Below are 14,926 nucleotides of genomic sequence, written 5' to 3' on the forward strand. Positions count from 1 at the left end.
CCGAGACGAGGCGAGCCGAGCCGACGCAACGCTCTCGACGTTCCGAAAACCCCGCCCGAATGGAACAACCGGTGAGAATCGACGACGGTGAAAAACCGAAGGTCGAGAATCCCTTAAAATACGGGGTAAATCGTTTTCAAAGCCGCGCGACCTTCCGCGGCCGAGCGTAAAAAAGAGAAAGAGAAAGAAAATAGACGGCACCGGACGAGAGACGGAGCCACGTCGAACGGAGCCCGCGCGATAACAAAGGGAGACCGGGATGAAAGGAACGAACGAACGAGCGAGCGCGCGGCTAGTCGCTTTCGTCGTCGCGCATCGAGGCGACGGAAACGATGGAAACGACGGAAAATGGGTACGGACGGGACACCTCGACGGTGCAGCTATCGTACGTATCGCGAGCACCCGGCTTCCCAGACATCGGGAAGAACCGAGGGTAAGAAGAGATCGGGAACGAAGAAACGACACTGCGGAGAAAAAGACACCGCGGACCACGGGAAGACGTAACAGAGAGAAGGAGAAGGAGGAAATAATAACGACCCCGACGTCGCAGTGCCGCAGAAAGGTTGACGACCCGATGCCAGGCGACGCCCTCTCCTCCCCTTGCCGCCCTACCATCCCTTCTCCATCGTCCTCTGCAACCACCATCCCCCGTTGCAGCAGCTACCACCACCGCCGTCGGCGTCTACCCCTTCCCGTACACACACATTCTCTCTCTTTCTCTCTCTCTCTCCCTCTTCCCTTCCCTCGCCCCACCCCCTTGAACCGCTCGCCTAAACCACCCACCTGGCACTGCTCGTCGTAAGCGCATAGCGTACGTACGCCAGAGCCACCCCCGCCCACCCCCGTCATCCCTCTCTCTACGTCGCCGCCACCACCGTCACCCCACGACCGTCTGGCCAGGGTCGGGGTCATTGAACGTCTATAAAGATTTTGACTCCGCGTTACTGCTGCTGCTGCTGCTGCTGGTGGTGCTGTTGCCGTTGCTGCTGCTGCTGCCGCTGTGCCGCCGCCACCGCTGCCGACGCCACCATCGCCGCCACCACCGCCACCGCCGCCTCCGCCGCCGCCGCCGCCGCCGCTGCGGATGCAGGAAACGTCGACCTCCGCGCGGGGTACGCCCTTTTGTAAGGTGTGTAACGCAATCCACTGGCCGGTAAGAACACGCCAGGTCTCTTTGTTGTAATTTCAGCGCCGAGGGATCGATATCGAAATTATCGTCGCTCTAGGATTTTCCTCGCGATCGTCCGCGACGTTCCAGGATTCGAGGAACGACGCCGAACCCGACGAGTTCCTTCGCCAAAAGCGGTTCCGCGAGTTTCACGAATCGAATCGAAAATGCGAATTTTACCGAGCGTTTCTCGATCGGAATTCTTTTCACGAGAGACTCTCTCCTTTCGAACGAGTTTCCACGCAAGCTCGGACACTCGTACGGTATTTCCGGTTGTAAACGTGGACCACCGTACCGTGCTATTTTCGTCGATTTCGTTGTTTACCGACCGGTCGCGATCGATTCGAACCAACGCCGATATTTACCGAGCAAGTAGAAGCAACGAGTCGTACTCGGACAGACTGACCAAGTTGCGTCGACTCGCGTCTCAATCGTCGAAAATATCGTATTCGATACGAGCACGTCGTGCTTTCCTATTTTTTACCACACGTAGGAAACATTGTTCTTTCGTCGAGCCCGAGTGCGGACGAACGACGCGCTCTTTGAAAAATGTCTACTTCGGTTCCGTTGTCGGAATTGGAACCAGAGTCGAGTGTGAAGGTTCTTTTACTCGGTTTCGAGAACACTGGAACCTAGCAAAGACTTACGATACCGTCCGGTGGAAATATTCAACCCAACGCGATCAAGGGTGGTAAATTATCGTACGAACCGATCGATCGAAACTTAAGAAACGTTGTTTCTCGCAAACGTCGAACCTTGAGAAAGAAGAGTGAGTCTTCGCTCGCAGCTCGGCGAAGTTGAAATTACGTTGGACGTTCGGGGACCCCGTGCTGAGAAGCCACGACTCGGCGCGGACTCGTCGTCGGTGACTTTTATTTCGAGAAATTACTCCAAGACCGTGAAAGCCGAAAGATTCCGTTCGCGTTTCGGTGCCGGGAGACCGTTAACGCGCGGAGCCTGCAACGAGAAGCGGACGGGTCGAGATGGAAGGCCAATGGCTAATTAAATTTTACAAAATACCGTGGAACGTCCAACCTCGCCGGAGACCGCGGCAAAGGGAGAGCTCGACCGAGAGGATGGACGACGCTTCGAACCAGAGAAACGTTCGTTTTCGTGAACGTGAGAAACGTTCGTTTTCGTGAACGGAGAAACGTTCGTTTTCGTGAACGTGAGAAACGTTCGTTTTCGTGAACGGAGAAACGTTCGTTTTCGTGAACGAAGAAACGAACAGAACGGAACATCCGTTCTTCGCGACCACTCGAAAGAACGGGAACTTTTTCTCGAAGATGAAACGAGAAAGACAAAGGGAATCCACGGGGTAAACGTTTGCTCGACTCGTAAGGAAATTTTCGTCACCCTCTCCCTCGCGAAGGGCGAGGACGACCGGGAGGGACGTAGGGAGGGAAGAGAGGGAGGATTGGCGCGTCTTGCCAGGGTCAAAGGTCGTTGAACGTCGGTAAAGATTTCGACTCCGGCGATGCTGTTCCGCGGTAAATAGGCGTGCGTAGTTCTCGTGCTCTCTCCCACCGACCTCCTGGCCAACCAGACCGGGAGTGCTCGCCCGAAGAGGGGTCAGAGATACGAGACACCCTCTTCCCGATACACACCCTTGCCCGTTGCGATCCCTGCGCCGTTACCGGCCGCGGTAAACCGCCAAACAGAAGCAAAAATAACCAGCTCGAATATATACGTTGAGCTCGTCTCGCGTAAGCAACGCGTTCACGTTTTTCGAGGACAATGCTGGACACCGATCTCCCACCGGGAACCGAAATTATCCAAAATTATCACCGTCGAGGTTGCCTCGTTTCTTCCCACAGAATTGTAAATCGTCGCGAGTGAGTATCGCGCGTTGCTGTTTCTTCCCAATGAATTGTAAATCGACGTGGTACGAAGTGTCGTACGTTTAGTATTTATCCAGCGGGGTATCGTAAACGGATCGAAACGAGTACCGCGAACAGTACCTTGCTCGGGTACTATTTTCAATTACGCGCTATCGAACGGTTCTCCCGATTCGAGTTGCTTCGCGAACGGTACGTCGTTGGAACGAGCGCGGTGAACAATTTACCGTGAATATTACAGAGAGTATATACGTTCGCTGTCGTTTCGGCGGGAAAATGTAGAAATTTTTCAAGAGACGAGACGGTAACGATACCATCGAACGGTTCGAACGACGTTAACGTTATCTCCGTGTGCCGTACCAGAGACGCCTACTACGTAAACGTGGGCCCCGTTTACGCAAGTGGTGACCGACACAAGCGCAATCGCGCGTCGTTCGCGCGGAGTCGCGCACGTACACGCACGTGTCTCGCATTAATATCTCCGTTGGTAGCCTGGCTCGCAACGAGGTCCGTGCCAATAAGAAACGCCTCGGGAAGACTTTCTTTTATACCTTGCTTGATTTTATTCTTTTTTTTTTTCTTCTTTTTTTTTTAACGACGGAACGTTGGGAACGCCGAGCGACGAGAGCTCACTCGCGAAATAAATTAGTTTTCCAGCGTTCGCGCGGCGACGTCCCGTCCCACGGATTCGGTGATTCAACGTAGCGATCGACGGCCACGAACCGATAAACAATTTATGAAAATCGTTCGCCGCGTCTCGAGCGTTTCGCAATACAAAGATACAACCGTGTCGTTCGTCTCGTCGTTTACTTATTTTCGCGCTTAATATAACAAATTGCGCAAGCCGATCGGGAATCATACGCGAAATTATCGTTATTTGTTGGCCCGGCGTCGTGAAATCGAGAACCGACAATCAGCGGTATTAAAAATAAATGCTCCGTTCGGAGTGACTTCTTCCAAGTGTACAGGCCGACCCTGAAAATTATCGTCTCCGTGAACCAATAATCACACGGTAATCGCTGAGAGGTGATTTCCCGCGGTAAAATTAAGTCGAAAGAAGAGCAAGGAGACCGCAGTTCTCAGGGACACCTTGTGCACCGTCTACTTCGGTTTCTACGCAGAAGAGAGCAGAGTCAAGGACTCACCTTGCTGAAGTAACCGACCGTGTGACATCCTTCCGAGTCGCCGATAGTCATCACGTAGAAAAGGAACGGCTCCACGTCGTAGTACAATGTCTTGTGGTCCAGAAAGAACTTTGCCAGAAGACAGAGATTCTGACAGTATTGTTTGTAACGTTTACCATCGACTTCCCACACGCCTATCTTGTCCTTCCTGTACCGAAACACCCAGATTTTGACCAACGTTCGTTCCAGGAGATACGATACAGGGTTGCATCAATTTACCTGTACACCTCGTGTCCGGGCGGATGCCTCCACAAACATTTCTCCCGATGCCTTCTCAGGACCTGACGACTCTTCGCGTACCGCAAACAGTACTCGCACAAATAAAGTTTCGGTGCCCGACTGAACTCCTCGGGATACGGACTCTGATACCAGACTTCCATCTCCCATTTTCCCATTTCGATGACCCGCGTACCGCCACCGTTTCTGCTCTCACCGTCGTAGTCCAATTCCTTCAGTTCCTTCTCCTACGAGAAACGGTAACAGTGTATATACAGATGTATGTTTCACGTAAGAGTAAACGTTGCAAACTCGTCGACTTACGATCTTTTCACTGGCGATGGCCTGAGCCTCCATAAATAATTTCAGATCGTAATCCGGCGTCAGATTCGTCAGCCGCGGTTGACGGTCCTTCTCGTTTCCTTGAAGCTCGCTACCGCTGTCGCTTTCGTTTCCATCGCCGGTATTTCCTTTCCATTTGCTCCTCAATTCCCTTACTTTCAGCTGATAGTTACGCTGCTCCGTTGTCTGGTGCACCCCCTTCGGTGATTTCTTTGCCAGGCAGGCTACCGCCTTTTTCCGTTCGTCCTCGCGTTTTTTCCTTTCCTTGTAAAACTCTCTGCAAAGAACGCGACACGTTAACGTCTCTGCGCGGAATACCGCGCGGGTGTCGGAGATACAATTAACTCGCGGGGTTACGTACACTAACGGTGTGTAACGCGATACTCTTACAGGTGCGAACCACTACGCTACGCTCGGGACAAAATCCGCTTAAAGCTACTTGGTCCGCTATGAATCATGGGAGAACACGACTCCTGGCTCTTGCGTCGAGATATCTTGCGTCTCGTTCGAGAGACAAAAAATATGCCGGAAGATTTACGCGAAAAGATAAAAGCCGAAACATCGCCCTCGACGGGAGGGAGGGCACAGCCGTGGTAGCGGCCTTGAATGGCCAACCGATTTCGTTCCGACTTTGTATCGAAAAAGTGTACGGATATCTTGGTATTTGATCTACCGCGTCTCTTCCACCCGTTGCACAACCTTGGAAGAGGTATACCAGGGTCGAGTAAAGTGTTGTAAACTTACACGCAAGCTTGCGGCGTGGTGTTATGGTACAAGGGGCAAGCCTCCAGGGTGAAGTGTGACTCGAGTTTTCCAGAGAGGTGACCTCGAGAGTCGCATGTCGGTGCTAGAGGACATTCTCTTTCCTTGGTCACGCGTGCTCGACCGTAATTTCCTTGACCGGATCGTCCACCGGTGGCGTTGGAAGTGCCACTATTTTGCGGTACTCTGTTGCCACCGGAAGCGTGTCTGGCGGCGGTACTAGGGCCGGCACGTTTAACAGGCGATTTGCTCGTGCTCCTCTTGCTCTCGGCTACTCTCGATAAATCACACCGGATCAGCGGAATTTGCAGGATACGTTTACACGCTACCGTTTCCGTACCTGAGAACCATACTGCCGCCGTAAGCAAAAAGACTGTATCTGCATCTTAGGACACCTTGGACACATGCTTTTTTTTTTTTTTTTGTATACGAAATGTTTGTCCCATCGACCACTGGATTCCTACGGGCCACATATATATATATATATACACACATACATACATATATATATATATGTCCAATCCATCCATCCAGAACCGCAAATACTGCTTTTTTGTGTTAAGGAGGCAGCATAGAGTCCTAAATCCACCGCCTGTAGAAAATTCTCTACCTCGCCTCTTTTCGGAATTCTATTCAATGCTACTTCAAACTTGTATCTCGCTCAACTAACGAGCGTGTCTAGAGACATTTACTAGCAGAAAACGGTGGTACTACGATAAACAATTTAGCTATAGCGTTAAGACCGATAGGTGTTGTGTTGTAATGAAAGGTCGACGGGAGGAACTGAACTTATTGGATGAAAAAGTAGGAAAACGATCGGTTAGTGCTATCTAATTTCTAAAGCAACGTTCTTCAACTTATCAAAACAGTGAAACCAACGAAAATGGAAAGTTCACACCAAGAAGGACGTATACGATGTAAATCAAACAGATTCGAAATTTTCAAACGAAACACTTCAAACCACATACTTCGAACAAAAAATCAACACACAAGGAGAATGGACAAGGTGTTGCAGATAGATTAATAATGAAACTTAAACGCTGCGATGTTTCTATCGTTACGCCTATTCGTACCTGCGTCAGATTCCGAGTCGCTGGCCGCCTTTGTTTGAAGCTGAAGCAGTTTGCTCCCTTTTCTTGTCTGTAATTTCCGTTTCCCTTTGGTTGCTGTTTTCGAAGCGCCCATTGTTTCTCCGTGTTCGTCCATTTCTTTCTCGCTCGCGGACGCATCGGCTTCATCTTCGCTTTTCACCGTATCTGAACAACAAAACCAAGTTTCGAAAAGAATATTCAAAATTTTTTTATGAAATCAAAGTATGCGTTTCGAAAAGAATCGATCTTCTGCTTATTTACTTTGTCGTTTTGTACATTTTTGCGGCTTTACGGGTGCAACTGTCGCGGACGGCCGCTTCGGTGGAGCATTCGTAGTAGCGGTTACTGTTGCACTTGGCTGAGTATCTTTTTTCTTCACCCGGGGTTGTGGACTCGCCACGCTTTCCGATGACTCGGAATCGGTGCTGCTATTCGAGGAACCGGAAGAACCTGATCCTGCGGAACAACTCTTAGAACTTGCAGAGCTGTCCGACTTTTGTGGTTGTGCCGATTTTGCCAATAAACCTGATACAACGAATTTATTGCTTTAACAAACTTTAGTAACATTGGAAACACGACGAAAAGAGTCTTCCGCTACTCACTAGATCTGCTCGGAGTAGCAGTCTTTTGCTTCGTATCGTTTGACTTCACTTTAGGTTGCTGATTTTTCGTATATTTTGCAGAATTGTTTACTGGCTTCGGTGCATTAGTTTTAACTGGAATACTGCTATCGCTTTCGCTGCTATTCTCTGGACTAAATATACTTTTTTTTTTAAATTTCTTTTGCACGGGTTCGAATGTCGCTTTTGTAGATTTATCTAGACTTTTTCCATTGGTGCTCGTAGATGCTATTAAAAGAAATGATACATTAGTAACGAAGAAAGAGTAACGTAAAAATCATTGTAAATGAATATAGTTTTACCGGTAGGTTTGTTCGACTTGTTACCAATGGGTTTAGAGTTCGGTGTATTCTTTTGCTGTCCACAGGTAACTGCTGATTTAACAGGTGGTCTTTGTTGTTTAACTACAGGGGCTACCGTGGCGGTAGCTTTAGGTTTGGCCGGTGGCTTTCTTTTTGCTGATTTTACTTTACTAGGCGATTCCTCTGATTCTGAAGAGTATTCCACGGGTCTAGACTTAGGTAGAACTTTTTCTTTGTTTTTATTCTCAGAAGAAGGAGCAGAAACTGCGTCGACTTTAGTCTTGCCATGATGACCAGCAGGAAATGGTGTCTTTTTCTTTGTTCTTTCTGTATCGGATACTTTTTGACTATTGGCAGAGCTACTGGAGCTTTCTGAATCGGATGAACTAGATTCGCTACCAGAACTCGAGGAATTGCTGGACGAGGAACCACAGCTGGTTGTCGAAGTAGATTCCGAGCTAGTGGTCTGTCAATTAATAATTACATCGCATTTGTTACTTCGACAAATTTGTACAAACAGCAACTTTGCCGAAGGTGAGTATACTTTGGATCGGCAAAAACTTTTTAAAGAAATGTCTTTTGTGGCCATACTTTTTCATAGACGTTGCCCTTTATCGACATTTTCCATTTATACTTATCATTCTAAAGTTTATTGGTGAGTCAAAGTATATTCGAAATAATGATAATCCTATAACCTATACAAAGTGTACGTACCTTCCGTTTTGGAGTCATTTCTATAGTGCTATCTTTTAAGCAAAGAACAAATATGTTTTAGTATCATTTCTGCGATGCTTTCTGTGTTTCTCCAAGGCATGTATATTGGAGGAATCATTTACAGCGTTCAACTTGCTCAAAGCAACAAACCCTCCATCTCACACTTTTCTCTGACTTACAACTACAAAACAACACACTAATTCACGTTATGAAACATCGTGGCATCTGCGCACGAGCAACACGATTTTAAGGCAGGTTTGTAAATAACATAAAATAATTCTTTCCAGTGAAAGAAATCCTGTCACACATCATAAACAATTGTCAAAATGTTTGTCGTTTAACATTGAAATTAAATATATAAAATCGATTTCTAATCCTTATTGTAATTAAAAATTGAAAATTGGATTGACGTGCGAGAATGTTGTATTTTATCTTTTGCGTATTTCGTGATACAGTCGGAAAATTAATTCATTTCGTTTAAGGGAAATACGACACGCCAAATGCATCCTTCTCTCTATCTCGTATACTTTTAGTTATCGCTCATTTGAACCACAAGATGGCATTATTTAAATTTTATAACACAATAACAATCTAGTGAATACATTTATTGAATACTAATCATTGCATTTATGTAAATAAAACATGCAAAATATTAGTTACAAGCATCAGAATTCATTCTTAAATTAATACGATATAAATTTCGTAAACATTTGTTCGGTGAATCGATAATTTACTATAAAGTTAAAATATTCTACAGTTACTGACAGTTTTTATTTCATAACGTACATTGTATTCAGATTACAAGTATCATAATTCATTTTCAAAGTGCAATGATAACCTGTTTAATAAATAATAGCTTAATCCTTGGATTTATAATGTATTTAAGAAAAGGTCATTTGTATAGCCATTTAGCGGCGAGAGAAAGGAACTACTCTAAAACCTACAGTTAGCGCCATCGGTGGGAAAACGCCCAAGTTTGTAGCAAAATAGTATTCATTTTTTCCGCTAGATGTTGCCACTACTTACGATGGTTACGCCATCGGTGGAAAAACGTCCAAGTTTGAAGCAAAATGGTATTTATTTCTACCAATAGATGGGGCTTCTAAGCACTACTGTATACTGTAGAGATTTGAATGTTAGTTATTAAGTGTGTATTAACTAAATTTCATCCTATAATAATAATTTTAACGTGTTTCCCTTGAACTTATTAGTAAGTAACAGGTATCATCATAAGTTTGTAGAAGAATAATTTGAATTTTTCTGCAATGTCGGTATATAGTAAATAGTGGCAACATCTAGCGGAAAAAATGAATACTATTTTGCTACAAACTTGGACGATTTGCCACCGATGGCGTAACCATCGTAAATAGTGGTAACATCTAACGGAAAAAATGAATACTATTTTGCTACAAACTTGGACGTTTTGCCACCGATGGCGTAACCATCGTAAATAGTGGTAACATTTAGCGGAAAAAATGAATACTATTTTGCTACAAACTTGGGCGTTTTCCCACCGATGGCGCTAACTGTAGATTTTAGAATACTTCTCTCCTCTCATTAGGTGACTACACAAATGAACTTTTTTTTCTTAAATAAAGTCTTATTTATTGAAAAGGTATCATTGCACTTTAATAATAAATTCCAATATCTTAATCTAGACACGAGGAATGATTAAATAAGAATTGTTAGCAGCTGCACGATATTTTAGCTTTATTCTGAGTTATCGATCCAATGAACATATTTTTCCGAAATACGTATATCGTTTTGAGAATTAAGTTTGATGCGTGTAAATAATATTTTATATATTTTATTTAAATAATATATAAATCGTGTGAGTTTAGTTACTATATTTAGTAACTAGAACTTCAGCCATGTAACATAAGTAGTAGCACATTAAGAATGAGAGGGGGATACGATCGGTACACCATATTCCCTTCAAACGGTACGAATTACTGTGTCCATTATATATGTACGTATGCCAGTATAGATGACACTTGTGTCGAACATTGAACGCAGATGCGCTTGACTTCTCCAAGGAGGAAACCGGGTGGGTTCTTCGTTTTTGTCTTTCAAGGATCATAATTTCGAATCGTAATAATGACAGCATTCGAGGGTAAGTAATTTTCATTAATTGGATTCTTTACGTTATAATTATATAAACAAAAGTATAACTAAAAGTATATTCTTCCGCGTTATACTATATCCATAAGGTTAAAATTGTCAAAAATTTTGTTTTAGAAATGGGTGTTTTGTCAGAAATTGGAAAAGCAGTTGATGAAATGGAATGGACGTAAGTAAAGAAAAATTATTTCATAACGTCATTAGCTGATCGTTTTAAATTTAAAATATTATATACATTATGGGTTAATTTTACCTTAATTTCTTACCATTCTTTAATTCAGTTTATAATATATTACAAAAAGCATCTTATATAAAAGTAGATTATAAAAATATTTTAAATTATAGATTACCAACAGATGTCCAAGCTGAAGCTATTCCATTAATTTTGGGCGGTGGAGATGTGTTAATGGCTGCAGAAACTGGCAGTGGAAAGACTGGTGCATTTTGCTTACCAGTTTTACAGATTGTATGGGAAACTTTAAAAGACATGGAATCTGGCAAAGCTAAAAGTTCAACGGGGCAGCATCAGCATTGTATATTTTTTTTTAATTCAATATATGTATATATATATTTATTCTTTTACTTAAAAAATTATTTTTGTAATTATTTGCAGCTACTCATTGGTCGCTAAGTTTATTTGATAGGGGTAATGCCTTAGCTGTAACTCCGGATGGTCTAAGATGTCAAAGTCGCGAACAGAAAGAATGGCATGGTTGTAGAGCAAATAAAGGTATTCAAGGCAATGAAAAGTTTTTCTTTGAAGCTACAGTAACTGACGAAGGATTATGCCGTATTGGCTGGTCCACATCTCAAGTAATTATCTTGTTTCTGGATTAGTTGTCTGTACTTAATAATTAAAAATAATTGTATCAATTGTATGTTTATGAAATAGGCTTCACTGGATTTAGGAACAGACAAATTTGGTTTTGGTTTTGGTGGAACTGGTAAAAAGTCAAATGCAAAACAATTTGATAACTATGGAGAGCCTTTTGGAATGCAGAATGTAATCGGATGTTATCTGGATTTATCAAAGGGTGAAATTAGTTTCACAAAGGATGGCGTAAATTTGGGGGTAGCATTTCATTTGAATGCACAGCAAAAGTCTCAAACCTTTTATCCAGCTGTTGTGCTGAAAAATGCAGAGATGTCTTTTAATTTTGGAGCACAACCATTTAAGTATCCACCTTCAAATGATTATATAGCTGTTGCTTCGGCTCCTAAAGAATTTGTGAGAGAAAATCCAGTAAATAGCAGTCATGCTCAGAGTAAAGACAGCAATAAACCAAAATGCAATGCTCCACAAGCTATAATCATAGAACCTTCACGGGAACTTGCTGAACAAACTTATAATCAAATTCAGAAAGTAAGCGCGCAGTAGTTATTATTAATATTAAAATATTCAGTCTTGTTTTTAGAATATATATTAAATGATATTTCTATTTAGTTTAAAAAACACATAAAAGATCCCGTCATTAAAGAATTGTTAGTTATTGGTGGAGTGAGTGTGAAAGAACAAATTTCTGTGTTAAATTCTGGCGTGGATATAGTGGTTGGAACACCAGGACGTTTAGAAGATTTAATACAAGGCGGATATTTGGCCCTAACACATTGCAGGTGCTTTATAAAACATTATATACCCATTTTGTTGCAACGATCTTCTTAATATAATTTAATTTTCATAATATAATGTATTTCCAGATTTTTCATTTTAGACGAAGCTGATGGTCTGTTGAAACAAGGTTATACCGAATTAATCGATCGATTGCACAGGCAAATACCTAAAATTACATCAGATGGGAAAAGATTACAAATGATAGTGTGTTCAGCCACATTGCATGCATTTGAGGTCAAGAAAATGGCTGTAAGTATATACAATTATAGTTTATATGTTTTATAGAAATATATATAACAAGTTTTCACGTTATGTAGGAACGTTTAATGCATTTTCCAACATGGGTAGATCTGAAAGGTGAAGATGCAGTACCTGAAACAGTACATCATGTTGTTGTAACAGTAGATCCGCAGAAAGATACTTCTTGGCAGAATTTAAGGAAGTATATACAAACTGATGGTGTACACAGCAGAGACAATATAAGACCTGGAAGCAATAGTCCTGGTATGTAATAAGTTAAATAACATCTTCATATATCGTTTCATAGGTCGCGTAACCAAATTTATTTTGTAGAGACACTTTCGGAAGCTGTGAAGATACTGAAAGGTGAATACTGTATTCGCGCTATCAAAGAACACAATATGGATAGGGCCATTATTTTCTGCAGAACCAAACTGGATTGTGATAATCTTGAACGATATCTGAAGCAATCTGGTGGAAATCAGTTCTCGTGTGTGTGTTTGCATGGTGACCGAAAACCCGCAGAACGTAAATCCAATTTAGAAAAGTTTAAAAGGCAGGAAGTAAAATTCTTAATTTGCACCGACGTTGCAGCCAGAGGATTGGATATTACAGGATTACCTTTTAGTACGTGTATCTAATTTCAATTTAATAAATGTATGTGTTACTTTTCCATACAAGTAATCGTACAATTTTCTTTCTAGTGATTAACATAACGCTACCTGATGAAAAATCGAACTACGTACATCGTATAGGTAGAGTTGGCAGGGCGGAAAGAATGGGTTTGGCTGTTTCTTTAGTTGGCAAGGTACCTGAAAAAGTGTGGTATCATGGTGAATGGTGTCCTTCTCACGGAAGAAACTGTCAGAACACTAATCTTACTAATCAGGGTGGTTGTTGTGTCTGGTATAACGAACCAAATGTAAGGCTCAATACAGTACAAGTTACATGTTTATGTTTCTTTACTTGAATATTGTCCGTGATTGTCAATATATTTCTGGATTTTTCTCTTTTAGTATTTAGCTGAAATCGAGGATCATCTAAATGTCACAATTCAGCAAATTGCACCAGATATGAAAGTTCCACTGAATGACTTTGATGGAAAAGTCACTTATGGACAAAAGAGAGCAAACATGGGTAAGTATTTTTGTGTTTTTATCATACAATGATCAGTATTTTAAATCTTATGAATTTTTTAGGTTCAAACTACCAAAATCATGTTCAGCAAATGGCACCATACGTGGCCCATTTATCTACATTAGAATCGAAAACGCAACTTCTGTACTTAAAAAGACATATGGCTGCTACAGTGAACTAAAATTATATCGGTTCAAGATAATTTATGTTATATAAAAACCTAAATTTGCTTAAAGTGTTCCGAAAATTAATTACTCAATTTTCAATATGTTATTCTAGTATCCAGATAATCTTAATATTTATAAATAGTGTGTACTTTCAAATATAATGTATAAATTTGTTACAAATAATATAAAATCTTTTAACGTATAATTTGGTACACAGACTTTACGATCACGTAAACATGAATTAATTCGTGATACAGCTTATTTAACATTCTTTCATGGAAAAAAACGTGTATGATTTATATAAATAGCATTTGCATATGTGTATATAAGACATACGGCAAGTGTTTATTGTATCGTTATAATCTTCATAATTGTACCATCGCTATTTCAGTTACACAAATGTATAATACAGTGGCCTTGCAGTGTTTGATTTTGTAATTTTCACAATATCTTTTCTTAGTCATTTTCTTTTTGCTGTATATGTGCATATGCGCGCACGTGTGCGCATTATGATCAGAATTTTGTATAACATATCATACTCTTAGAATTTACTAAATGACTTTTGTTTAATTACACATAATAATTTATACACATTTCTTGAAGTCAATGGTAAACGGCTAAAGTTATACAGTGTACAAATCATACCGTTTCTTCCCTGCATTTGGACATATCTGTGTACGTTTACGTGTTTCTCTCTTTTTTCTTTTCAAACAGTGTGTAGGATTCGCGTGTCCAAAGGTTTCTTCTTCACGCGATTAGTACAACGAGTCAAATCTTTAATTATCCACTAATTGAATCGATTTATCAGTATGGATTCACGAAAATGTTTTCTTTCGTTTTTCCATCATATTCAGAGAGTCATCACAGAACGAGAATGAAATATTTTTCCTTTTTTATGTTTTGTAATCTAAAAACACATTTACAGTCGTACGTGGACATTCTCTCTTCTCGATATACATTCGGCTCACATACGCGTATAGTCATTTGACTGCATTAACTCAGTGAATTATATTTATATAATATATATATAATATATATAACATATATATAATATATATATTTATTTATGTATTTATATGTATATCAGTTTATCATATATACTACAAAGTCCACCCCATGATTCTCACTTAAATAGCTTTGACAACTAAAACGATCTCGGACGATCAATATTCCTTCGCCTATTATTTGTATGGTAACCGTATCTTTTCGTTTGATTGCATTGTACGCAACGTGTTAACTTGTATTTTTATTGTGCAGTTTTGTCATGAATATTCATTAGTCTAGGTCTTAAAAAAATCAAGAAAAAGGAAAAATCGTCACGCGCTAACACCGAGAGATCATGGGGTGGACAACATTAATTTCATTTCCTAACGAATTTCTCGAGTTATCATTATTCATTTACATCACGTGTG

General features: G+C 41.5%; 2 protein-coding genes across 6 annotated transcripts in view; one reads left to right on the forward strand and one right to left on the reverse strand.

Annotated features, from left to right (window-relative positions):
• The window catches only part of Chm (lysine acetyltransferase chameau), a 34,836-nt gene extending 26,156 nt beyond the window's left edge, over positions 1-8,680 (reverse strand). Inside the window, exons 1-10 of one of the 5 annotated variants that reach the window (XM_076317851.1) lie at positions 8,238-8,680; positions 7,524-7,989; positions 7,204-7,449; positions 6,863-7,126; positions 6,584-6,766; positions 5,493-5,862; positions 4,731-5,025; positions 4,410-4,654; positions 4,152-4,338; positions 3,070-3,981 (exon numbers count right to left, since the gene is read on the reverse strand). In XM_076317851.1, coding sequence (XP_076173966.1) covers positions 3,880-3,981; positions 4,152-4,338; positions 4,410-4,654; positions 4,731-5,025; positions 5,493-5,862; positions 6,584-6,766; positions 6,863-7,126; positions 7,204-7,449; positions 7,524-7,989; positions 8,238-8,255 — 2,376 coding nt within the window. In that variant the 5' untranslated portion in view covers positions 8,256-8,680 and the 3' untranslated portion in view covers positions 3,070-3,879. Of the gene's footprint in view, positions 1-3,069; positions 3,982-4,151; positions 4,339-4,409; positions 4,655-4,730; positions 5,026-5,492; positions 5,863-6,583; positions 6,767-6,862; positions 7,127-7,203; positions 7,450-7,523; positions 7,990-8,237 lie in introns of those variants that run through there. The other 4 variants (XM_076317853.1, XM_076317850.1, XM_076317849.1 and 1 more) reach the window with 4 other exon arrangements.
• A 1,537-nt stretch (positions 8,681-10,217) lies between these two features.
• On the forward strand, positions 10,218-13,730 carry Ddx1 (ATP-dependent RNA helicase Ddx1). Its single transcript, XM_076318950.1, has 12 exons — positions 10,218-10,350; positions 10,476-10,527; positions 10,704-10,891; positions 10,972-11,171; positions 11,251-11,721; positions 11,803-11,972; positions 12,057-12,219; positions 12,288-12,474; positions 12,544-12,837; positions 12,915-13,132; positions 13,227-13,347; positions 13,410-13,730. The coding sequence occupies exons 1-12, from the start codon at positions 10,335-10,337 to the stop codon at positions 13,526-13,528; spliced, it is 2,199 nt and encodes a 732-aa protein (XP_076175065.1). The 5' UTR covers positions 10,218-10,334; the 3' UTR covers positions 13,529-13,730.
• The last annotated feature ends 1,196 nt before the right edge of the window (positions 13,731-14,926 follow it).

The sequence above is a fragment of the Ptiloglossa arizonensis genome, chromosome 8 (genome assembly GCF_051014685.1).
Source record: "Ptiloglossa arizonensis isolate GNS036 chromosome 8, iyPtiAriz1_principal, whole genome shotgun sequence".
Taxonomy (NCBI): Eukaryota; Metazoa; Arthropoda; class Insecta; order Hymenoptera; family Colletidae; genus Ptiloglossa; species Ptiloglossa arizonensis.